This window comes from Mizuhopecten yessoensis, unplaced genomic scaffold (genome assembly GCF_002113885.1).
Source record: "Mizuhopecten yessoensis strain PY_sf001 unplaced genomic scaffold, ASM211388v2 scaffold10479, whole genome shotgun sequence".
Classification (NCBI taxonomy): domain Eukaryota; kingdom Metazoa; phylum Mollusca; class Bivalvia; order Pectinida; family Pectinidae; genus Mizuhopecten; species Mizuhopecten yessoensis.
In genome coordinates, this window is record NW_018408567.1 from 613450 (window position 1) to 640269 (window position 26820).

At 33.9% G+C, this 26820-nt stretch overlaps 1 protein-coding gene across 2 annotated transcripts in view; it reads left to right on the plus strand.

Annotated features, from left to right (window-relative positions):
- Nucleotides 1-6416: 6416 nt before the first annotated feature.
- Nucleotides 6417-26820, plus strand: part of LOC110460775 (FYVE and coiled-coil domain-containing protein 1-like) — a 30606-nt gene continuing 10202 nt past the window's right edge. For both annotated transcript variants that reach the window (XM_021513896.1, XM_021513897.1), the window contains exons 1-15: nt 6417-6493; nt 8615-8856; nt 12254-12373; nt 14156-14268; nt 14852-14958; nt 15516-15659; nt 16200-16287; nt 16390-16634; nt 17865-18099; nt 19828-20844; nt 21382-22257; nt 23229-23351; nt 24491-25159; nt 25758-25898; nt 26426-26497. In XM_021513896.1, coding sequence (XP_021369571.1) covers nt 8664-8856; nt 12254-12373; nt 14156-14268; nt 14852-14958; nt 15516-15659; nt 16200-16287; nt 16390-16634; nt 17865-18099; nt 19828-20844; nt 21382-22257; nt 23229-23351; nt 24491-25159; nt 25758-25898; nt 26426-26497 — 4143 coding nt within the window. In that variant the 5' untranslated portion in view covers nt 6417-6493; nt 8615-8663. The remainder of the gene's footprint in view (nt 6494-8614; nt 8857-12253; nt 12374-14155; nt 14269-14851; nt 14959-15515; nt 15660-16199; nt 16288-16389; nt 16635-17864; nt 18100-19827; nt 20845-21381; nt 22258-23228; nt 23352-24490; nt 25160-25757; nt 25899-26425; nt 26498-26820) is intronic.

Here is a 26820-nt window from a genome sequence, read left to right on the forward strand (position 1 = left end):
ATAATTGTTGTTTTTAAAACATTATTGTATGCATAGACATTATGACAGCAGCAGTAAGACCCCAAATCGGAAAGTATTTGATGATGTTTTTAAATTAGATTCTGTTATTTTGTACGGACTGACAAGAAATGCAGCCGTAGCATCATCTTACAAACAGAGAGGGAATCTATCACGATGTTTCTTTTATTTTGTTTTGTTTTGTTATAACAACTTCACGGAGTATACACTTAATAGAATATATCAACCTGGATCTGGATGCTATATTATCGTTGTAAATTTAGTACAGTACCTGTACATGATAACGATCTGATAAAATGAATTATAAAACAAAATACAATGTCCATTGTTATATAATACATAAAGGTCAGGAACGAAGTCTTATCTCAAAAGAAAGAGTATTGAAGGCATTAACTAGAAGTATAAAAACCCTATAGAAACCAGAGACATATAAAACCAGCATATACGTCTCTGTAGAACGTTTAGAAAGTATTGTATCAAGGATTATCAGAGTCAATACAAGTTATATAATGAAGAGTAACACACAACGGATATTTGAAAAGTCTTCCTAATCAGAAACGTATATTATATTATAATTTATGACAAGGAGTGGAATCGTTTTCACATTGTTCAGCCTCCGTTATCTTGTGTATAATTAATTTTACTGTGCTTACACATCCTATAAGCTGTACTGCTTTTGGAATAAACTGAATTTTGTATAGTTATATCAACAAAACGTTTAGTACTCGATGGTCACGTGATCATGAAGGCACCTGTTACGTACCGTATTGGACAGTGGTACGTCGAAGGGATCATCACCGAAGTTATTTGATATTTGTACATTGGATTCAAATCGTTAATTGTATATTCATATTTAAATGCAAAAGTTGATTTATATATATATATATATATATTTATTTTTTTTTGATTTTTTTTTTGTGTAAATGTACTTTGAAATTGGTTTAACATCAGCTAGGCGCCATGTTTTATTGAAGCTCCAGGCTTCCAATTGGCCGGTACCCCTGACCCTCGCAAAAAAATAGCAGTGCAAAAGTATACACCATAATGGATTTACAACAAAACAAACCTGTGACGTGGCAAGCGTAAACGAAATAGAACTTCACAACAAAATAAAATGTTAGCCCGAGTTTCCTCTTGCCCCGACAACAGACCTAGACATTTTGACAGATAGATGTCTTGTGTGAAGCCAGACATTTTATCTGTCAAAATGTCTAAGTCGGGGCCAGAGGTAACTCGGGCTACATAATTATATTTGCCTGTAAAATAAATACTAAGATTATATAGCGGCTTAATTAATTTGAATTATTGATAATAGTTTCAAACATCAACCAATTATACTCGTGTACATATACGATATCTTTTTTTTGTGAAAAGCGCAACTTCAGTAGATGGCGGCGCTTTGTGACATAAACAGTTTGTAAATATTAATTCATTGGACATTTAGCATATATGTAATTCAAGTGTAATAAACATTTCTAGCAGTCGTCGAGTGTCAATTTACAGCATTGCTGAAAAATGAATCGTTTATATAACAACGGACTTAGATAACATCAGTGGCGGATCCAGAGGTTGTTTTTTTTTTTGGGGGGGGNTGTTCCACACACTCATTGCAATATTAAATTAACATCTAACGATCACATGTATATTGATATATTATTCGTTCCTGGTTTCCACTGCTTACCAATCCATGCCCCCTTCCCTATTTCCGCATATTCTTCGATATTTATTATTTCTTAAAAATCGAGCACATCAAAAACTTAAGCTATTCGTGTATTTCCCGAAAATCAACAATTTTCGTTGGACGGACGAGATAGACGGGCGGAAGTATTTATATAGTCTCGTTTTTTTCTCTTATCAATTTTTAATATCCTCCAATACAGATGACATTCAAATAAAAAAAATGAGTCAATCGTTCCATAAGGTACCTATATATAATTTCAACCGTTTGACGGATAGGAATTAGGTGGAAGTATTTTCTCGATGTAACGCGATGCAAATCCCTACCGAGTGTTACTTGTACGTGTACTAGCCATTTAAAATCGGGTGTGTTTTTTGGCGAAAGTAGTATTCAACGTCTGTATAAAATCCCTTCATGTTAATACTTTTTATAGCATTTAATCCAAAGATTTTACTCATTAGCCTTAAAAAATAATTCGATAATGAATTACAAACACGCAATTATATTCTTCATTGCTAACTAAGTCCGTGTAACAAATAAGTAAATAAATATATATATATATTGAAATATAATATAATCTATAATTACTTCCCAAGTTTAATGTAAATAAAGTGTTTCAGTAAAATATAACCAAAATTTACGTTTTTGCTAATGACACGAAAAACAAATCGGAAAAACTAATGGACGAAACGGACGACGGGTATTATTATTCCTATAGGGTTTAATTCACCATCGCTCTTTATTTTCTTTACCGTTTATATATCCCCTTAAAACAGAGGATAATAGCTAACCAATGTATATTTACATGCCTGTCTTTCGTGTGATATTGCAGTTTCCCCTTCAAACAGAATCACTTTATTTAATCAAGGAATACGAATAGATGTAATAACTTCGTTATTTCAAACATCATGAAACTTTTGTACTGTTAAAAGAAAAGAATGACATCGTCAATATCCCCAGCTACTGCGATAAGTCAGGATGACATGCAAACAGAGACACGTCTGTATTACCTCCCTTTAACCAATTATTTTTATTGAATTTTCCTCGGACGTTTTACTAACCAAGTCTTAATAATAATTAATTAATTTATTACAAATTAATCATTTAAGAAAATATTCATGATTTAATATATATATTATTTAAAAGTCCTGTCTAAATTAAATTTTAAATTAAATGTTAATTTAAGTAAAATATAACAAAATTTTAGGTATTTGTTTATCAAACGAAAATCAACCAACTTCTGCAACGGACGAAACGGACGGGCGGTATTATTTTTGCCATATAGTGGTTTAAATTTTACGATCGCTCATTCTATTTTTAAATTTTTAATATCCTCTAAACAGAGGATCAGTTAACCCAATGAAAGAGCATTCCTGTTTATCTGGTAATAAAAACGTAACCCATCCCTAAGCTGAGTCCTGTCCTTTGAAGATTACAGAGAAGCCCAAACCTGCTCAGAAATGTTAAAAAGGAGTCGGAATTGTATATATTGATAAGGTTATATATCTATATCGTACTGTACTGTACTATTAATATATGCTATTATATGCAACAATAGGTATGAAAAATTTGTGTAATTATGTTCAAATTTTAAATGTCATATAGCCACAATGTACATGGAGATTGTATAAGTCTTTGGATTTCAACTTCCTAAAGACTGTATAAATATTTTTCAAGTATCTCTATAAAAATAGAGCCAATCTCAATCGTGTGCTGGTTTTTCTATAAGTATGTATCTAGTGGTGACATTGTAATACCAGTGACGATATGTGTGAATGGTATGGTAGTAATGATGAGGTGATGAAACAGAAGGTCCCATCATAGTATAGTTTATTAGAAATTGTTCATAACTCAATATCAAATGAGTGGCTCTTTATTATGTATGTAGTTGAACTGATAAACTGAATTGTTTCAGTTGATTTAATACTATATGTTACAAGAGGCGAGACAGAAATATAATATTTGAACTTGAGCGTCGCCCTACTTCAAAGCCTGTTAATTTTACCGTTACGCGACCGATGTTTATTTTCACCCACAAGGTATAGCGCACATTGAGCTTTTCAATTTAACTATGATCTTTTTCGACGGTGGAGAGAGCGAAAGTGAGCGTAACCCCTAGAATATCGAGGATGCGCCTACCGCTGTCTAATTCACAGAGCGCACTTCGCATGCAGCGGCGCTAATCGTCATATTACTCATTTTCTCCTCTCGTAAGACGATGAAACAATTAGGTTTACATACAAGCGGGGGTATTATACTTCCTACGCATAAATCCGCGCGTCTATTCGTCTGTAACTTTACAAGAGCTGTCCATCTTCCGATAATTTATTTATCTTGTACTTTATAATAATTTAAAGAATTATACTGTCCATTTATAGGTACTATATATATATATATATGCAATGTACAAGATTATGCTTCAATTATGATGTTATAATTATTTGGTATTTCATAACACTTATGTATCAATCATACGTTGCTGTGTATGCTTATGAGCCGTAAGGCTTCAAGTTGAATAAACAATACAATACAAAACAATCGTCTATCAATTGGTAATAGGATTCTTACAAATTTAAACAAATTAATACGCTTAAGAGTTGCTAGCGTTGATTATCATTAAAATTTCAATCAATTCAATATAGCCTTTTCATACAATGATATCAGAAGCAAATTATATTTTATAAATAATTTATAAGTTATTTTCTCGAAACTTGGAGTTAAGAAGCTGATAATTTCAACTAAATATTAAGTATCTAAAAAAATCTAAATTCTCCTCCGTGCATCAACGATGTTGAATTTCACATCGCCGAATGCTGATATTCTAAATTGATATTCAAATTGAAATTGCTCATCATCACCTCTAGCAAGAGGGTTAAAAATTGGTTTATATAAGCGGGGGATATACTTCCTACGTATAAATCCGCCCGTCTGTTCGTCTGTCAACTGCTGAAGGTGATTCTTAAACATTTAAACAAATCAATAGGCTTAAGATTTTGTTGCGTTAATTAGCATTATAATTTCAATCAATTCAATATAGCCTTTTCATATAATGATATCAGAACCAAGTTATAATTTATGAATTATTTATTTAAAATTAATATAATGATTTTGTTTTAAAAAAGATGATGAATAAAATATTGAAAACAAAAGCGATAAAAAAAATATGCAAAGGGAGGTAATACATGTGCAAAAGTCATGATTCCAGAGTTTACAGAAAAAGAAATTTAGCATTAGAAACGTTATGGTAACGGACATTTGAGTATAAATAGCTTTTCTGCGTGGAACCTTTACAAACGCCATCACCTTGTGTGGGGAAATTGAGAAAAATGGTGAAAATACATGATTTTTTTAAAGAAAATGTTCGGGGGCTGAAGCCCCCAGAAAAACCCTGGATTCGCCACTGCTCTATCACCTTCGTCAGACAAAAGACCAGTGAAACGTGTGTATACAAAGGTGTAAAATATGTACGAGTTAGGACTAACATGTAACAAGAGTATGTACACTTAATTTTTGTTGTACATGTACGAATTGGCTATCATATCGACAAATTCACTCGGCTACGTTTTGTCAGAGACGTATATAACACTTTATAACGCTTTATACGTCTCTGGTTTTGTTTAACTCCTCAGCATATAAGTTGGTGCGACAGCCTGAGTCTATGGCCCCTCGTTTCGATTCAGAACTGTCCAAGACGCTCCACAATATCCTTGTAAATTTTAATGATTAAAACCCGCAGGAAAACGTCGCAGACTGCGTGTACAAAATCGTATGCGAGAACACATCGTATATCGGAGAAAGTGGGAGGCAATTTCGAGTCCAACTTAGTGAAAATCGGATGGATACGGATAAACCCAAGAGGAATAGGAAGTCGCCCGATCAGAGAGGAATCGGCAATCACAGTCATGTTATTGACTGGGATAACTCTTGGACAGAGAGAGAGAGAGCAATCTTTTCCAGCGGCATATGTAAAGGAAGCCATCTAGATACGCCGCAGTAGGACAGTTCTGAATCGAGATGAGGGGCTCATATCAATTCTGACAAGGAAAACTCCGAAATATTGGACGTACGGAGGGAGCAATTTGTTCAAGTGGCAGGGAAATGAAGCCATATCTGGATACGCCGCAGCAGGAATCGAGATGAGCTCGAGCACTGAGGGGCTCATATAGATACATGTATGTATGTCGAATAAGCTGATTTAAAAAGAGTGTCGGAATAATTGAATACGTCCATCTAAAGTATAAAATATGTTTATAGTAGAAAAGAAGTTTGTAAGATAAAGTATAAGACGGGGGTTCTTTTTTTTATTGACGAAGAAGTAGTAGAAGAACAAGAAGAAATGTGGACGCTTAAATCCATTTCATGTATCTGGTTTTATACATCTAGACACTGTTCATTTTTTTATTAACCAAATTAAATGTTTCAATGGTCATTAAAAAACCCATCGAAATGTCCATATTCCACGGTTTGATACAAGCACGGAATTAGATTATCTAAGTCCGTGATACAAGTCAGTGATTCTAGAAAGCTAACTTAAGGCATTGTCAAAATCATCCTCGATACATGGCAAAAATCGCACTTTAAACGCTTACTTATATCGCGGAATTAGATTATTATTGTTATCTAAGTCCGTGCTTATATTATGATTATATCTTCTGTGACTGACTGAGGAGGCGTCAAAATGTCACGCGAAACTGTTACCTCCCTTTGGATGACTCTTCTCATTGCTGAGGAAGAAATAGTACTCGACCAAAACAACAAAATTTCGACAAGACGGATTCACCTTGTAAATAACACTTTGTAAGTCTGTCAATTAGGCTGATCAATAATAGGCTTTTGTGGACGGATAACTAAATATTCACCCATTTCAATATAACGGTTGTTGTATATATATGTAGAGGCGATTGTTCGCAGCATAGCTTGGAGTTGGATGTGAAAGTGGGCGTAATGTCTTGTCTGAAAAACTGTCAGTTCTTGCTCCGCTTGTCATCAACGTCACGGTGGCCCGGGTATCGATTGCACCTCTCTAAAATGATTATATAACGTGTTTAACATTTGATAATGTCAACATGACTTATTTAATGTTCGGTAAAAATGTTTCTGATTTAATTGATTTAGAGTTTCCTCTGTGCCCAACCCTCCAGACATTTCGGTCTGGCAGACATCGATCTGTCAAAATGTCTAGAATCTTGTGTTTGGACATAAAGAAACTCGATCTGATGCAGAATGCATCATATGCCATGGCCAAAAGATATATTAATAACTGATAAGTACTATGAAGTCCGATTTGACCACATGAAGTTTCTGCAACATTGGTAAGATTTAAACCAAAAATGTAAAAGTATGTTTTTTATTTTGACGTAATTCTGATAGTTACATGAGGTTTGGCCGCAGTTCAACATCATTTTTATTTTAGTGTTAAATCTTGCCAATACTGAAAGACATCTGCCTTGATATATAGTGGTTCACTATTATAATGGTGTCTCAGTTGAGCAACCCACGTTCGAGGGAGTACTCATTGTTCTAGTTTGTAAAAGAAAGGTGTTAGTGAAAAGAATATGTGCTTCTACTAAGAATTGAACCAGTGACCTTTAACTTCCCAGTCTGCCACCTAACTGTCTGTGCTGAAGAGAAATTCCCCGAAGCAAGACGCTAAAAGGCGACCGTAATCCTGTATACAATTGAAATCTGATGCAGGTATTCACAACATTTGGATCAGACTTGACACAAGGTCTGTCAGTGATTTTTTATATGTCACAGGATTGATGGCTCCAGCTGCTAATTTGAGATGCTACAATAACCGTCAGTTGTATATACTTACCATGAATACCAACCTACAACCTAATTAAGTCATGGCTTTATGAAAGGTGACTAATGTGAAACACACTCTAATTCACTCTATAGTTGCAGATGCTGAATTCAACCTTCATTTTATGCTTCAATATTCCCTCATATAACACAAGATTTTCCCAGTCCATATCTTGACATAAGTGCTACATGGAAATTAAACAATACTACATGGATTATACTTGCGACAATGATGCAACTAGGGTTGCTTTAATTACTGAAAGCTTGTTGCGGATGCTGAATTTTACCTGCAATTTACATTTCATTGGCTTGATTATGAATAAATGGTCTAATTTATGTACACTTGTTTTGTCCATACATTGGTACCTGTTATTTTGACATACAAATGTAATTATACTTAAAAAACATCGGATGTTGTTTTTCATCACTTTGAAGCATAAAAAGTACCATTCATGTTTGAACATTCCAATAGGGCTTTGTAGTTTTCACAGTCGAATACTACCTGTATGCTTCATTGTAACTTTGGAATCTAATCCAGAGTTTTCTACAGAACAGGGAATATTAATAAAATAAATTTCATAGGTTGTCTACACACTTATATTGCTATTCATGAATTGTGGATTCACATTATCAAAATGAAAGGTGATCATGAATACCTTGTAAAGAGAAGTAATTTTAAGTCATAAAATTCTTGCGTTATCCTCTATAATGAGATTTTTAATAAAAGCTTTGAAGTAAAAGGCTCTGAAGTAAAAACTGTTTTCAAATTTAATCATGTCTCGATCTCCTTCAAGTGAAGAGAGACATCTTGGGTTGGTACAGGTCTTGTTCTTATAATTTCTTGTCCGGGCTATATGTTTCTTTTTGACAAATTCATCATCTTTGAACTTCGATTAAAATCAAATTTACATTGAGTATCTATGTATTCATAGATCTAAACCTATGTAACTTTGTATTAAAACGTAAAGTTAAGTGCGGTGAAACGTTTCAGTTTTTAAAAAAAAAATCGACAATTGATATAGCACCACTTAAACTTTACTTTAGGTGATTGGGATTCAGTGACACTCGGCTAAATTGTTGATTTTGAAATATTTTATTTCACTTTTTTTTCAGATTCGCTTCTTCAATGTTTTTAATCAAAATGAGGTAACGGTTTGATGGAATGGTCAGTATATATCAGACAAATCTAAGTAAAATGACCACTTCTGTGCCTTTCTTGAAGAGGGCACGTGGTAGTACCCAGTCTCCCCAGGGAGGGGCCACCCCTGGGGCCACTGCCTCCTCTCCAGGGAACTCGCCACATGTTGTCAACGCATTCCAGCTAAACAGCCGCAAGACCTTAGAAGACGTCTTGGGTAAATTGAATTTACTGCACAATCATGAAAAGTATCAGAATCCTCAAAACACAAAGAGCTAGAAAACATAGTTTTATAAATCGGAACTTTAAACAAATGTTTTCTATTATGCTGTATTTATAGACCTCCTGACTCTCGTGTTGATTATTGGCAAATGTTTGATGATCTTGTTGACAACCTAATTAATTAAAATTCTAATCTAGTTATCACAGGTGATATCAATCAAGATATGCTTACTCTACATCCTAACTCTCATCTTGCTAGAACTCTTACCAAATATCACCTAAATAATGTTGTTCAATCCCCTACACGAATTACCAATACAACCTTATCCTATATAGATATTTTATGTTAATAATTTGAACATTGTACAGAGTACAGAAGTGTTGGCTCCATTATGTAGTGATCATTGTCCAATTGTTTTAAACTTAAGTTTTAATGTTATCAAAGAGAGATCGTTCAAGAAAACCATTTACAAATTTAAGGAAGCCAGATGGGATTTAATTAATGAAAGTCTTATATTTGAGGACTGGGAATCAATTATAGGTGAAAATAATGATGTTGATGAAATAAATAATTTAATTATGGATAAAATAAAAACACTGACTGACATTCACAACAATTAGAATCTGTCCGAATGATAAACTCTGGATGACAAATTTAATAAGGTCTAATTTGAGAAAAAAACCCAGATTACATAGAAAAGCAAAAAATACTAATAAGGATAGTGACTGGCTCAAATTTAGAATTAAACGTATAATGAAATCATTGACTTTATCAGAAAATCAAAAGATGATTACCTTCAGAAATTACAGAATTCCTTATCAGATAAGACAGTACCTCCAGGTAAGTGGTGGCATATAGCTAAATCAATAAGTAACATGTCTAACTTTACTAATGTCTCTCATCCCCTACGAGTTGGTGGAAAACGTATGATTCATCCTATTGACAAAGCTGAAGCAATTAAATTTTTTTGCTTCTATTTCTAACTATATTGATGATAGTACTAACACTTTAGATACAGAATTACCTCCCCTTAGTCATCTTGATTTTAATAATATAACATTACAGAAAAAGATGTTAGGGATCAAATATCAATTATCAAAGTCAATAAACCAGCTGGACTTGATACTCTGTCACCCATTATTGTAAAAAATAATCTCCTACCCTCCCTTGTGTTACCACTAAAAATATTGTTTCCAAAAACTATTACTCTTGGAAAGATACCCTTAACATGGAAATTGTCTAATATAAATGCACTATATAAAGGTAAAGAGGAATGGAAGATACTAGTAACTATAGGTCTATTGCCATAACTTCTTGTATTATTCAAATTCTAGAAAAAAATATCTTTAAGTATGTATTTCGTCATGTTACTAAACATCATATAATAAGTGAACATCAATTTGGATTTCAACGTGGTGATTCAACAGTTAACCAATTACTATCCCTGTATAATATTATCTCAAAAAATCTTGATGAAGGAAAAGACATTAGGCTTGTATTTTGTGACGTCAGTTAGGCCTTTGACAGAGTATGGCATAAAGTTTTATTGTATAAACTTAAGAAATATGGAATTAAGGGTAACCTGTATAACTGGTTTGAAAATTATCTGTTTGATAGGAAACAACGAGTGATTTATGAAGGATATTCTTCTAGTTTCAAAAATATTACTGCCGGTGTTCTTCAAGGGTCTACACTTGGCCCCTTTCTTTTCTTACTTCTCATTAATGATACAACAAATGAAATTCAGAATCATATTAAATTATTTGCAGATGATGCGTCATTACATGTAATTGTTAATGAAGATGTGGTTGCTCCATGCATGGATCTGAATGAAGATCTGGACTCTATTAGTAATTGGGCTAACCAATGGAAAATTAAATTTAATCCAGATAAAACTGTTGCATGAACTGTTACAAAAAAACACCTGTTATCATCCTCCACTTCTCTTTGACAGTCAAATAGTAAATGAAATAACTAATCATAAACACTTTTATTCAATTCCAAAGGTTCATGGAGTAATCACGTCCAAGAAATCTATGAAAAAGCATGCAAAAAAAGATTGAATATTTTACGAACACTCCAATACAAAGCCGACAGAAATGCTTTAATTACACTGTATTGTTCTTATGTAAGACCTATTCTTAAGTATGCAGATGTTGCTTGGAACAATTGTACTATTGGTGGAGCTAAATTATTAGAATCTGTACAAATTGAGGCCATGAAAATAATAACTGGATTAGGAAGTGGAACATCACATCAGAAACTATATACTGAAACTGGTTTTGAACTGCTCACCCTAGGTGTCATAAACATAGACTTATTTTGATGTTTACAATCTTTAATCATATGACACCTGAATATTTCTATGACATTGTTAAACCTTAAATGAATGATGCTGTTCCACCTCATAATCTTAGGCAGTACAGATTTTTTAATATTCCTCGCTTTATATCTAATTTATTTGGTAATAGTTTTTTTCTAGATGTCATGAGAATATGGAACTCTCTTGATCCGGAAACAATCTCAGCACCATCGTTACATATTTTCAAATCCAAATTGAATAATGAAAGAATCCCTCTTGTAAATATTACACCTGTTTTTCTAAATTGTAGCCCTAGAAAGTTAAATGTTATCCTCTGCCAACTTAGAAATAATGCCAGTGACTTAAATTATGATAAATTTGCTGACCATCTATCTCCTGATTCTTCCTGTTCATGCAGCCATCCAATTGAAAATTCTGAACACTTCTTCTTCTTTTGTCCAAATTACTCTAATTCCAGACACTTAATTCATGATGTCTATACCAGAGTTTGCTATTTAAATGTTCATCTTTTGACATCTGGAAATACTGACTTACCTACTGAAATAAATATATTTATATTGTCTAATGTTGAAAAGTATATTATTGCATCTAAACAGTTAGGATGATGTAGTTAAGTGTTAAAATATCATTAAACTATTATATATGTTTTTCTGCATGCATATATAATTAAATGACTTATTATCTGTATTTAACTTAACTCCATCATATTTGTTGCTATATGCTAGTCAATTTAGATAATATTATCATAATGTGAATGAGTATTGACATGAGCGTGAAAAGAGAGTAAGTTGGCAATTTTATGAATGTATGATTGAGTGTATGAGTATAATACAATAATATAAATAGCTTAATAATTATATATATATATATATATATATATATATTATGTCATATTAACACCATCCAGAGAAGATTGATATAGGCCTAGCCTGTTATCTTATCCATTTATATATATGTTAATGTATATGACATTTTGACCGTTAAATGTCTGGTTTGGGGCCCTGCACGCTAGAGATACTCAGGCTAAATAGAATTATTAGTTAAAAGTGACTTTTCTTTCTTATCTAGACTGTATGAAGGACCTGAAGTCGGACTTTGAGGCCAACAACCAACCTATTACTGACGACAACCAGACACTTCACCGGTTCTGTGCTAAACTGGAATATCTTCTACAAGCAAATATGAAGGGTGGGAGCTCCTCTTTACCGGATCCAATACATAGGGACACTTGATATTGAATAATTTGAAAAAAAAAACAATAATAAAAAAATGGATTTTCTTTTTCGATCATTTCAAAAAACAATCTTCAAATTCTGAATTGAAAATTTCAAAGAAACAAATAAATTAAAGTTAAATGGAAAACTCATAAACATCCAGCAATATCAATGAAGGGCATATCTTTCTTAATGAATTTTAAACAGTTATTAATAAAACCACGGAATTAGATTAGTTATCTAAGTCCGTGATAAAACTGAAAACTGAAAACGGATAACTTAAGCATTCTAAACATTCTGAAATTTTGGTTAATTCATTTAATCAGAGCAGGGATGTGTACACATCCCTTATCAGAGACGTAAATACCAGGGACAGGTCCATTCAGTATACGTCCCTGTACTTTATATATGTCTCTGATTTAATGTCAATCCCCTTGATGTCTTAATTAATTTTCTAATTAACAGCTTTGTAGTTGTGTCGAACTAAGTTACCCAAACAATCACTGGTATCTAGGCCTACTAGCCTGGTCTGTCAAAAAATAGAATTGTCCTAGAAAATGACCCCTTTTCAGAAAACATTGTGTCATAAACTAAAATCAGACCTTACGTTTATATATTTCAATTCATTCAGACCTAAGTTTCTAAGTCATCATTGCTAGTATTATCGTAGAAATATTACAACAATAGATGAGTACACATGGTAGTGTATACTGTAGTGTAGATAAAACGGCACAGGTACGTCTTTCAACGTCCATCTTACGTTACGTTTTGTGTGTAAGAGTTGCTCCCCCTAATTTCAATTTGAAGAAGAATGCTTCTATTTTTTAAATTAAAACTATATTTACGAATGAAATGATAATTTGGAGATGTAAAAATATTCAAAATGTGCTTTCAAACATTCCTATATTATTATATATGAATATGAACGAAAAACAAATATTAAAATGGACGCATGAACTTTTATTAGTTACCGCATAATAATCCCCTAAAATTTTGATATATACACGAGATGTACAATTGGTCGGTAGCTTTGCGCAGTGGCGGTACCATAGTCGATGAGGATTTTCCGAGACGTGGTTATTGCTAGTTGAAAACTATACCCAATACCCCGCACTGTGGCCTGAAATATGGCCGCAAGTGCAATTTTTGAACGCTCCTACGGGAGCAATTCATAAACAATAAAATGTTAGAAAATAATCACCTGGAAGAATATAGATATTATATTGTTTTTTGTTTTTTTTTTTTAAATCCAAACAAAATAGTACTTGTAATAGGAATGTAATTAAACTTAAAAAAAATCTAGACACGACACTATTTTCATTAATATTGAAATGAAAATGAAAGAATGAACAGTGCAGTGACTGGGATGGTTCAAAATAAGCCAGAAGTTATTGAATTATGACTTTCTTGTTCAATTCATAAATTCTTCAGCTCCTTTTACTTTAAGCATTGGTCGCAGTATTTAAAATCTGTTTCAACTTTGCAATATATATAAAGAATGATAGAGAAGCAGATTTTTTTTTTATTATCATTATTTTTTTACCAGAAATTATAGGATGAGGAAACCTTACTGAAGTATGATGAAATTTAACTTTAAGAATCAAGGTCATGGACAAATTAAGTACTGCCAAACTCATTTCTTAATGCGGGTTATTGCAGTTCATATTTTATTCTTTAAATTGCTGAACAAAGTGGTTGTTTGGATATGGCTGCATCAACTGGTTTGCTTGTATTCTATTCTTGGCCTTATTTACAGATAAGCTAACACTACTGGGGAGAAAGAAGGACTACTGGGATTATTTTTGCGACAGCATCGGCTCCACAAAGGGGGTCAACGATGGACTCAAGTATGTCAAGACGATTGGAGATGTAAGTGTGTCAGCATTGATAACAATAATAGGTGAAATACATCTTAATAATCTTTTGGCAAAAACGAAGAATTGTTCAGCATTTTCAGGGGCCTGCATGCAGGTGCTCTATCTAGTAATCATGGTGTCTGTCCATCTACAATAGGGGTTTACAAAGTTTTTTAAGGTCAACGTCAGTGTTACTAAAAACGTAGACCATTAGGGGTACCAATGAGGGGTACCAATGAGGAGTAATTGGTCTTTATCTCAGAGGGGGAGGCTTTTGGAAGAGGATTGTACATACAAGGTTATTAACTAGTGAAAATATAGTTACATCATAAAAGTGGTAGAATGTGTAAACGCCAACATTTTTATAAACAAATTTTAATTTAAGCATAAACATCTTCTGTTATACAAGTTTAGATCAGACGGAGGTCAAGACAATCAGATGGAAAAGAGCGCAGCTGTTTCCTGATAAATTTAAGATGGCTTTATAAGAAATAAACCAAGTCAACAAATGTTTAAATATGGGTGCATAAAATTCAACATAAAAAATGTGAAAATTATTTTAAATATTTCAGTTTTGAATTTGACCTTTTTTCCAGTACAAGACATCTGTCGGTAAGGGACGAGCGTTCCTGAGGTTTTGTCTCATGCACGGTAGAATGGCAGACAGCATACAACAGTGTACAATGAACGGCAAAGTGACCAGGTAATGATGGTGGGGTATTATAAAAGTATAAAAACCTGTTGTAACCCACTACATGATTGTAAGAGGTAACTTCTTTGGATCTCCTGTAGAATTAGGGTTTTCTCTATTCTGTCAGAATAATGTGAGTGGCTGAAATGTCATGCTGCTGTTTCGAGGTTATCCCATTTTCAATATCTCTACACTTAGTTGTTACTTAAAATGAAAAAAAAAGTAATATATATTTGTAATTTTCCTGAAATGGTAATATCAGCTGATGTGCAGGCCACTATTCTTAAAGTACATTATTAGGCCAAAAAAAAAAAAAGGGTTTCCTGTAACATGCTTGAAAAATATTGGAGAGGTAGGTAAAAATAATATTTTATTTTTTATTTATTTTTATTTAGGAGAGTGATCACTGATGTTGACCTTAACAGTTACTGTTTCAAAATTGACTTAACAAGTTTAGAGTAGGCATTGAAAATTAGGATAGGTAGGGTTACTGGAAACTCAAAATATTTTATGCTTGGCCTTTAAGTTACATGTTGTTCCTACCTTATTTTGAAATGCTCTGATTTCAGTGACTGGTTCCACCCCAAATCGATCTGGTTACAACACGAAGACCGTAACAATATTATAAGTGCTCTGTATGACCTCAACGACATCCAGTTTGACCTTGCTGCTAGAGGTTATGACCTTGACAATGCCTGGCCTTCATTTGCAAGGTATGTTCCAGAAAATTTCTTCATTTATTCTGGAGATTTACATTTTAACATTTTTTTCTTCTTCAAAATCCAGTATGCACTAAAAACGTTTGAACTCGGGGAAGGGCTAGAATTTAAAGAAAATATTTGCTATTCTGCATAAACCTTTGGAATTTTAAATTTGTTGTAACTGGATCTTTTTTTCAGTTCCAATTTAGCATTATTTTTTAAAACCATATCTGTTTATAATTTATTTCCTTTATAATCCTTCATGTTAGTAATAAGATATTGTACCTACTACTATGTTAGGACATGTAACATATTTCACATATTGTGTTCATGATGTGCCAGAACACTGTCCAGAAAAATATGAAAATTGATAACAGGTATCAAGTGTTATACATGTATAAAAACTATTGTGAAAACAATACATGTATGAAAATCAGGATTATGTAAGTGGAGATAACTCCATTGTTTGAGTAATAGGGAATAGTCAACTCTTTTGTGTTCAAATAAACCGTTTTTTGATTTATTTATATAATTTTTTATTTATTTGCACAGGAAGAATTTGATTGGCCATGGGTCAAACAACTGGAATCTGACGAGTAGAACGTCAAGTATGACAAGTCTGTTAAGTATACCTAGTCAGGTAAGTTGACATTGAAAAACTTTCTGCGTAACATATTAATATCAATCTTGTTGTATAGAGTTTCATTTATACAGGTTATAATGTGATATATTTTGCTTACAGGATTTAAACTCGTCCAGACATGGTCTGTCCAGTACCCCCAATGATTCTGACCTTGACCACTTGACCTCTGACAGCATGCACGCTGACCTGATTGACAAGATGGAGGCTATGGAGCAACAGAAAATGAGTTTCCAGCAGTCCGTTATCACATCACAGGGAGAGCTAGGCCTGCTACAGGAGCATTACAAAAATCTCAAGGCTGACCACGAAGCTCTGACCACTGACCACAAGGATGTACATCACAGGTAAGGTGTAGACTGACCACAGAGATGTACATCATAGGTAAGGTGTAGACTGACCACAGGGATGTACATCATAGGTAAGGTGTAGACTGACCACAGGGATGTACATAATACGGTAGATAAGATGTATACTGACCACAGGGATGGACATCAAAGGTAAAGTGTAGACTGACCACAGGGATGGACATCAAAGGTAAAGTATAAACTGACCACAGATATGTACAGTATAGGTAAGGTGTAGACTGACCTAAGGGATGTACATCATAGATAAAGTGTAGACTGACCACAGAGATGTACATCATAGGTAAGGTGTAGACTGACCACAGGGATGTACATCAAAGGTAAGGTGTAGACTGACCACAGGGATGTACATAATACGGTAGATAAGATGTATACTGACCACAGGGATGGACATCAAAGGTAAAGTGTAGACTGACCACAGGGATGGACATCAAAGGTAAAGTATAAACTGACCACAGATATGTACAGTATAGGTAAGGTGTAGACTGACCTAAGGGATGTACATCATAGATAAAGTGTAGACTGACCACAGAGATGTACATCATAGGTAAGGTGTAGACTGACCACAGGGATGTACATCAAAGGTAAGGTGTAGACTGACCACAGGGATGTACATAATACGGTAGATAAGATGTATACTGACCACAGGGATGGACATCAAAGGTAAAGTGTAGACTGACCACAGGGATGGACATCAAAGGTAAAGTATAAACTGACCACAGATATGTACAGTATAGGTAAGGTGTAGACTGACCTAAGGGATGTACATCATAGGGGGGGGGGGCACTTAAATTGGCAAATATGGTTATCAAAATTGGAACAGGTCTGTTTATACCATTTTATCAGGCAATAAGGCCATTCCTGGTAATGAGTCCATCCATATCTATTTTACTTCACAAGAAATGCCAACAAATGCTATTTCATTGTCCTGTAATAAGCCTGCCCCTTTCTTCTGTGTTGGTGATGATGTTTGTCCCCAGGAATTATTACAGGATTTTATAGGGTAAACTCTTTCTGCACATGATGCTGATTTTAGATCGAAAATCCAGGAATTATGAAAATGACCTGCTTCATTAATGCCATATTGCACACATTGGACTGGACTTGTGGGTTTTTGATGTCGAAGTGTTTCAGTGGTACAGAGACTGCATGTTTACCGATCTTGTGAACGTCAGAAAACAAACCTCTGATGATATACATCTGCCACTGTAGGTTTGATCGGCTGAGCCTGGAGTGTGAGACACGGGAGAAGGAATGGCAGATGAAGGAGGACATATACAACAAGCAACTGGACAGTGCCAAACAGGAAACTGAGTCTCTCAGGTCAAAGGTCAACAGCATGGAGGGCAAAGTTCAACAACTTGACATGTCCAGAAAGGGTTCTGATGACTCCAACATGGCCAGGATTGCTGAACTAGAAGAGCTGAAAATGGACCTCACGTTACAGGTGTGAATTTGTGTGCAACATATTTACAATACATTCGGAAATTATACCCCTAAGGTATTTAATGTTAATGTCAAAGTACTGCTTTGATTATAATGAAGGAAAAAAAATCACTTTCATTTTTAGCTCGCCGATTCGAAGAATAGGGGCGTCCCACTTGGTTAAAGTTATTTGGCAATCTGTGTTTTGATGTTTAACTCAACTTTTAATAAATTTTATATTGTAATATGGTTACAGCAATTGCTTGGAGGTATCTTAACAACAAATTGGACCATATTTGCTAATTATTTGTCCAAAACACAAGTCTTTTGGAATATAGAACTCATAACAATGTTTGATTTGATAGGATATTTTTTTTTATTTTTTATTTTTATTTTTTTTTATTTTTAATATTTGACATTTGAGCTATGCTGTTCTCCTACAGCTCATGATAATTTTAATTTCCACAAATAAAATGAATATCTTTTGAGCTGAACATCCCTATTACTGTGAATCACATTTTTTTTGTATTTCGTTTACTCTATTTCCCAAACCTGAAGACAAACACAGTGAACACACATACTTAAAATCGCAATAGAGAGGCTGCTATTTCAATACTGAAAGTTACCGGTAATAAACATTGAAATAAATATTCATGAAACAGATTTGAATTGATGAATCAGTCTCCTTGCAAATTTATCACTTTAATTTATAATATATAATCAGTGCTGAGGACAAGTTCACTCCACAGGGATAATATTACATGTATCACTAATGATTTTCCGTATGATTTAACTTTTTTCACACAATTGTATTAAAGATGTATGCTACATTACTGAGAAATTCATTGTTATTCCAAAACAGTTCTTCTTAAAGGAATTGATAAAATTCATTTTGTTTGTTGGATTTGTTAATTAACGGAAAGCACAGCTGAAATTTACACTAGAATTGATAACACATTTTAAATTTACAGTAGAGTTGACAACACATCTGAAATTTACACTAGAATTGATAACACATCTGAAATTTACACTAGAATTGACAACACATCTGAAATTTACATTAGAATTGATAACACTAATGAAATTTACACTAGAATTGACAACACATCTGAAATTTACACTGGAATTGATAACATATTTGAAATTTACACTAGAATCGATAACACATCTGAAATTTACATTAGAATTGATAACACATTTGAAATTTATAGTAGAATTGACAACGCATTTGAAATTTACATCAGAATTGGCAACTCATTTGAAATTTACATTAGAATTGATAACACATTTGAAATTTACAGTAGAATTGACAACACATCTGAAATTTACACTAGAATTGATCACACATTTGAAATATACACTAGAATTGATAACACATTTGAAATTTACAGTAGAATTGACAACACTTCTGAAATTTACACTAGAATTGATAACACATCTAAAATTTACAGTAGAATTGACAACACATCTGAGATTTACATTAGAATTGACAACACATTTGAAATTTACAGCAGAATTGACGACACGTTTGAAATTTACAGCAGAATTGACGACACATTTGAAATTTACATCAGAATTGATGACATGTTTAAAAGGTAACAAAAAAATCAAAACATTGATAAACTCTGGCAATTGTAAATGATAGGTGTACATGTATTAGATAATGCTAACAGCTCTAAGATAATTGACAAGAATCAGGTCTTACCTTTCCTGTGAATGACTATGTCTTGATCATTATTGTACTGAACAGGTTCGTACCTTGAGCCAGGATCTTGAAAACGGGAAAAAAGCTGAGGAAAAGCATTCTGACATGATCAAGGATATGGAACTTAAGCTAGAAGCATCTGAATCAAAGGCAAACAAACTCTTGGACAAGTTGAAATCTGTTGTTGAAAATAAAAATGAAGCTGCATCTTCACAAATGGATTCTGTCAGTCAACTTCAAAGTGCTCTAATCAGTTTGAAAGAAGCAGAAGAAGAAAATCTTAGACTAAAAGGAGAACTACTTGAGGTGACCAACCAGTGTAGTCAAAGAGATCAGGAGTTAGCTGCTTTGGAGAGTAAAGTTGTCGATTTGACCACTCACAGAGAAAATGAAAACCACACCGCCCAGCAGAAGATCGAAAGTCTACAACAGAAACTTGAAACCGAAACTTTAAGAACAACACAGGAACTTAAGTGTCTGCAAGACTTAAACGCAACGATAGAAAGAGAAAAAATGGAGGAAATGGCAAAGTTAGTAAACGAAAATAAAATGTCGTGTCTGGAAAGTGAAACCAGTAAAAGTGACATGGAAAAAGTGAAAGTGTTAGCGAGCGAATTGGAAACAAAACTGACCAAATCAGAGGAAAGTAGACATTTTGAAAGTGCAAGGTTACAAGAAAGTTTAAAACATTTAACTGCTGAAAACTTAAGGCTACAAACAGACATTGAAAGTATAAATGAACAAGTAGCTGAAAAGGAGAGTGCTATAGTGGAAAAAGCACAAAAGTTGGAGGAATCTCAGCGAATATTATCTGAGGAAAAGGTTCGCTGTGAGAGTCTTCATGCACAGGTAAAAAGTCTCCAAGGCGATATCAAGGGCAAAGAAACAGAAATTCGAAACATGATCGAACAACAGTCCTTAGAAAAGGGATCTGTTACTGAAGTCAAGACTGCACTGCAGGAGAAGATGGCCGCTAACAGAGAACTGGAAACAAAGGGGAGACAATGTGTGCAATCCATACAATGGCTACGAGGCTGTTTAGACGCAGGATCTTACACTAAGGTAAGCTAGATATTTCATGTACACAGAGGAAAAAAATGAGGAGATACAAATATATGTAATGACAAAGTAGAGGAAGGTATAATAAGGTAAAACTAGAGGAATTTATAATAAGATAAAACTAGAGGAATTTATAATAAGGTAAAACTAGAGGAAGTTATAATAAGGTAAAACTAGAGGAAGTTATAATAAGGTAAAACTAGAGGAAGGTATAATAAGGTAAAACTAGAGGAAGTTATAACAAGGTAAAACTAAGAATTTACAATAAATCTTAAAAACTAGAGGAATTTAAAATAAGGCAGTCTAGAAAAAATTACAGGAAAGTAAAACTAGAGAAATTTACCAAAAGGTGAAATTAGAGGTATTATACATGAATTACAAAAAAGGTAAAACAGGAGGAAACTTACAACAGTTCATGTTTCAAGGTCATTATCTAATTGTTGTTCTTACAAAGACAATGTTCATGCCATATTTTAAACATTCATTGATACACATAATGCATTGTTTAGATTTAAATATAATATCTATTACATATTTCAGATTCCAAACAAGATGGATGATGTTGAGTTTTCAAATGTATTCAGTGAGGTTGTAGAGAAAATGGCTGAAAAGGACGACAGGATGAAATGTTTGGAATCTGACAAACAGTCTCTATCGGAGCAGTGCCATTCGTTAACTGTAGAGAGCGAGGACCAGGGGAGACAACTTATGAATAGCAAAAAAGACGCAGAAAGTTTGAAGAAGTCTTTGTTAGATTTACAAGAAAAAGAAACAATTCTTAAGAATCAAAATTCAGAAATGTCTGAAAACGTTCACAATCTCTCTGAAACAAGGGATAAATTGAATGAATCTTTAAGAGAGAAAGAAACGATTATTTCTGAAAGGGAAGCAGACGTTAAAAATCTGAAAGCAGAAGTTGCTAAACTGGGAAAAGAATTGAATGAAAAATCAGCAACACTACATGAACTACAGAATTCTTTGTCAGTGTCGGAAGAAAAGTTACGACAAAGTTCAGCGACGCAAGAACAAACTAGTCAGCATCAAAATAGTCTTACTGAACAAATTCAATCTCTTAAAAGTCAGCTGGACAAACAGACAGACAAAGCTAACGAGATGCAGTCTGACTTAGCTAAATCGAGAACAAAAATTTCAGAAACTGAAACAAAATTGAGTGATCTTGTTGTAGAAAAGTCGAAATCGGATAAAAAGTGTGAGAATTTGTGTAAACGTTTAGATGATCTGACAAATGAAAATCAACGCTTGAAAAAGAATGTTGCATCAGCTACTGAAGAAAAGCAACAGATAGAACAGAAGTTGACAGAGGTGAAAAAGAGTTTGTTTGACTCGGAGCAGAAGTTGTTCACCGTGAGACAGGAGAAGGAGGAAAGGGAGAAGGGGCACCAGGAAGTTCTAGAGGTAAGTTACACCAGATTTGATTGGCTGACAATCTACAGAGAAAGAAGATAATGAAATCTGATTGGTTATTTAGGAATTAACATATTAAGGAAGATTATGAAATCTGATCGATTATTTAAGAATGGTCATATTACTGTAAGGAAGATGATGAAATTTGATTGGTTATTGAAGAATTACCATATTAAGGAAGATTATGAAATCTGATCTGTTATTTAAGGATAGCCATATTGAGGAAGATGTTGAAATCTGATTGGTTATTTAAGAATGGCCATATTAAGAAGGATGAAATCTGATTGGTTATTCAAAGAATGGCCATATTAAGAATGATGAAATATGATTGGTTATTCAAGAATGGCCATATTAAGAATGATGAAATATGATTGGTTATTCAAGAATGGCCATATTAAGAATAATGAAATTTGATTGGTTGTTAATAATATTTAGCTATACAGTAGAACCTATCTAAACTGAACATTGAGTATTCCAATTTCCTGTCATATCTGACACAGCAGTAATTGTTCATAGAAAGTACTACATGTATATATAATCATGTAAACTGTCACCCTGTCTAATCAAGTCAGTTTGTTGGATCCCAGTGGGTCTGGGTGAAATACCGGGTAATGTAATTTCATATTCAAAGGTTATTTCCGGATGAAATATGTTTGTTGATAAAATGCTACTTTTTGTAGCCTGGGTTTTTATTGAAATGCAGTGTTTATGTATTTCACACAAAAAATATAAGCATAACAAATTATTTGTGTTTCATTATCATGTGTAAGCACAAACAAACTTCTATACTGCCTTTTTCAAAAAAAATTGCAAATCAAAATCTATTTAACAAAATATTTTGCAACTTGAACAAAGGTTTCTGTCATGTTCCCTTATACATAGAGTTTCAAAATGAGTGATGGATGGTTGTCATGTTTAACTGGAGTAAGATTCCGGTAATAATTTTGTATCTTTTCCTACAGAGACTTCAGAGTGAGCGACAGGACCTGACAGAAAACCTAGAGGAGGCCATGACAGACCTAGGCAGTATTAAACTACAGCTGGAGCAGACGTCACGTGAGCTAGAGAACACCTACCACCTCAAGGTTAGTTTAGATTGACCACCTCAAGGTCAGTTTAGATCGACCACCTCAAGGTGAGTTTAAATCGACCACCTCAAGGTCAGTTTAGTTCGACCACCTCAAAGTCAGTTTAGATCGACCACCTCAAGGTCAGTTTAGATCAACCACCTCAAGGTCAGTTTAGATCGACCACCTCAAGGTCAGTTTAGATTGATCACCTCAAGGTCATTTGGTGAAGATTTGAACAAAAATATGCATGGAAGTGTCTTCCCAACAAAAAATATACTACTGTAGATATGCAAGAGAATTAATAAGATGTTCCTTACTGGTTATCACTTGTTGTGAGCATAATTAAAATAAAACCATCCTCAAAATCCAAAGATTTGGCTATTCTCGATCTTTACGAAGGACTATGTCAAGGCAACGTTAAAGGCTTGCTTTAAGTTATTCGGATGGTTTCAGTTAAATTAAATTACAGAGATAAATCATCGATTTCAAAATTAATTAATAATTTGTCATGATAAATATCATTTGTTTGAGTGTCAGTTTTATTCATTTATTTTTAGAGACGATGTATATTGAATTATTTCTGTGATGATTTTCTTGAACAAGAAATGTGATTTGCTAAAATTATCTATTTTCTTGAGTCAACTTATTTTATTGGTGGTAGTTAAAAAAAAGGGATAATAATGCAATGTCAAGATTATTAGATAATGCTATTTATTTAAAATGAAATACATCAATGATTACGCTTGTTTTGAGCCTTCTTTCTCAAAATGGCATCGCGCTTGATAAATGGGTCCCGGCACTGAAAGGGTGGGCAGTGCCACACTGTAATTACAGAGAAAAAATAATACATACCATAGCTCTTCAAAACAATCCTTGGGAGAACACTGGTTTGATGTATAAAAAACCCTAACCAAATGCTAACCTGATTAATCAAACTTCGAAGCTTGTCAAGTTTACCGTTACGTTGCTGCACAATTTCTTTGATCTTCATCAGGGTGTTTGTATCATACACAAAAGTGACGTGTAAAGAGCTTCTAATTTTGTCATAACATATTCCAGGGGTGCAAAGTAGATAAAAAATCATATGTTTTGAGTGCAGATTCCTTGGATTTCAAGGATTAAGTGATATTTGAGATTATTATTTCTTGTCCCAGGATCAACTTGTGGCCGAACGGAACGACATCATATCTGACAAGGTTACTATGGAGGAGAGGATAACACAGCTACAGACTCAATGTCAAGGTCTTGATGAGGAGGTCAAAGGTCAAAAGATCAGGGTCAGTGAAATGACGGCCATGTTTGATGGATTGAAAGCAGAGAAGACTGGCATGATGTCGGAGAAAGAGAAAGTTGAAGGAGAAATCGGGACGCTTCAAAATGAGTTAAAAGATTTAACAACAGAGAGAGACGAAGCAATGGTAAAAATTGACGCTCTGGAAGGAGAATTGAAGGCAAGTGCAGAAAAGTGGAAAGAAAATTGCGAAGTTTTGGAGGAAAAACAAAAACAATTGGAGAAAGAAATGAATACTTTGAGAGATGAAAAAAGTGAGTTAGAATCTGCTATGATAGGTTTACAAAATGAACTCAAAAACAACACAAGTCATACTGAGGAACTGGAAAGTCTTTTGAAAAATAATTCGGTGTCTTTAGAGGATTTGGAGAAATCAGTATCTGAAAAAGACAAACATGTTGCTGAGCTTGAGGAAACCTTGAAGTCCATGGAAGAGAATTTTGACCAAGAGCGGGAAACACTAAAGCAGGAAATAACAGCTCTACAGTTCCAGAACAGTGCTGAGCAGATACAGCATCAACAGGCCCTGAAGGTAAGGTCAAAGTTGAAAGGTTACAGGTCCCAACAGTCTTTCTGTGGTTCGGAGGTTGGGGACATACAATGTTATCTTTAGTATTTATTCTTTTAATCAAATATTCCTGTAAGTCAAGTATCCTTTGTAAATCAAATATTCCTGTATATGGATTATGTTAAACAAGTACAATATTCCTGTAAACTAGATACTGTATTCTTGGAATTTTCCGCTGCATTTTCCCATTTCCGCCCTCCTTAACTCATTTACCCCTGCAATTTCATAATGGACTATTCCAACCTTTGAATTGGAAGAGTTCAAATGTGTCTTCAGGGGTGAATGAGTTAATGAGGGCAAATTTATTATTACAGCAAATATAATTAAACAAAGTAATATCTATAGTAATTGGATATAAAGTTTGACTTGATGAAAGTTTGCTGGTATAGAGTACATATTTATATAAATCAAGTATTCCTGTAAATCAAGTTCCTGTATGTCAAATTCCTGTAAAAAAAACAAATGATGAATGTGTAAATCAAGTATGCCTTTAAAAAAAAGTACTCCTGTAAATCAGAGGATTGACAGTTCCAATATGTATATGGTTTGTTTATCTCCTCAGTCGTACAACTCTCAGGAGACAAACATCGGCGAGTTGAAGGACAAACTGATGGAGCAGGAGGGCCTCATAGAGCAGCTGGAACAGGAGATGGCCGAGATCAAGTCCGCCCGGGAAAGAGAGAAGGACAGACAAGGTCACGAGGTATGTCAAATGTAACCTGGCTCGTTTAGACTTTAACTTATCAGTGAAGCAAGAACGTCGCTTTCAAGTGATACATACCAGGTAATGTAATTTATGAAAACCGAAGGGTTATCCTTATTAATCCAGAAAATCCACATTCTGGAGCATTGTGATAGAACATAGCGTTTAAACTACTCTTGCACTATATAATCATATTGATAAACTTTTTACAAATTTTAACATTTTACTTCCTTTTGATGTGTGTGAAGTCTTTCGAGTTCCTTTGTCGAATTGTGGCGCTTTCGATCCAAAATGGTCTCCTTGAGTCAGGAAGCCATTAAGCCCGAACAAACAGACAACCAAACACATGAGAACATATTTCCTCAGAAGCAATGCATGGAGTGCTGGGAGTTGAGGCCGGCTCAGTGGGGTTAAAGTTATCAAGACTGAATGGCTGACTGTATGACTTAATGTATTGGAATCTTTGTTAAAGAGAAGATAATTTGATTGTAGTCTTGAACATGGTTATTTGATTCTCTGTTTAACAGGTGGAAAGTTTACGGTCCATGGTGCAGACCAGGGACATGAATAAGGGGGAACTCCAGGAGAAACTCCTTATGGTAGGCCCTACAGGGGGGGGAGATATATTCAAGTTAACTTCTTTATCAAACCTCTGTTTGTATTCAGAAAACAAAATCTAAAGGAGTGTTCATGATGATATATAAGAAATATAAATAATAGTTGTAAATTTGGACATTTTGAGTAAAGTTTATTTACAATATACAAAGTATATGCATCGGTGTGTTTGAAAACTTGACCTGACTGTTCACTGAATGCATATGTGTGTCTGTAAAAATTTCCTCAATTCATGTTTTTTTCTTGTTTCTGTTTGGTGCTGATTACTGTTGTAGTTTGGTACATAGCATTTATATCTATACTAGCC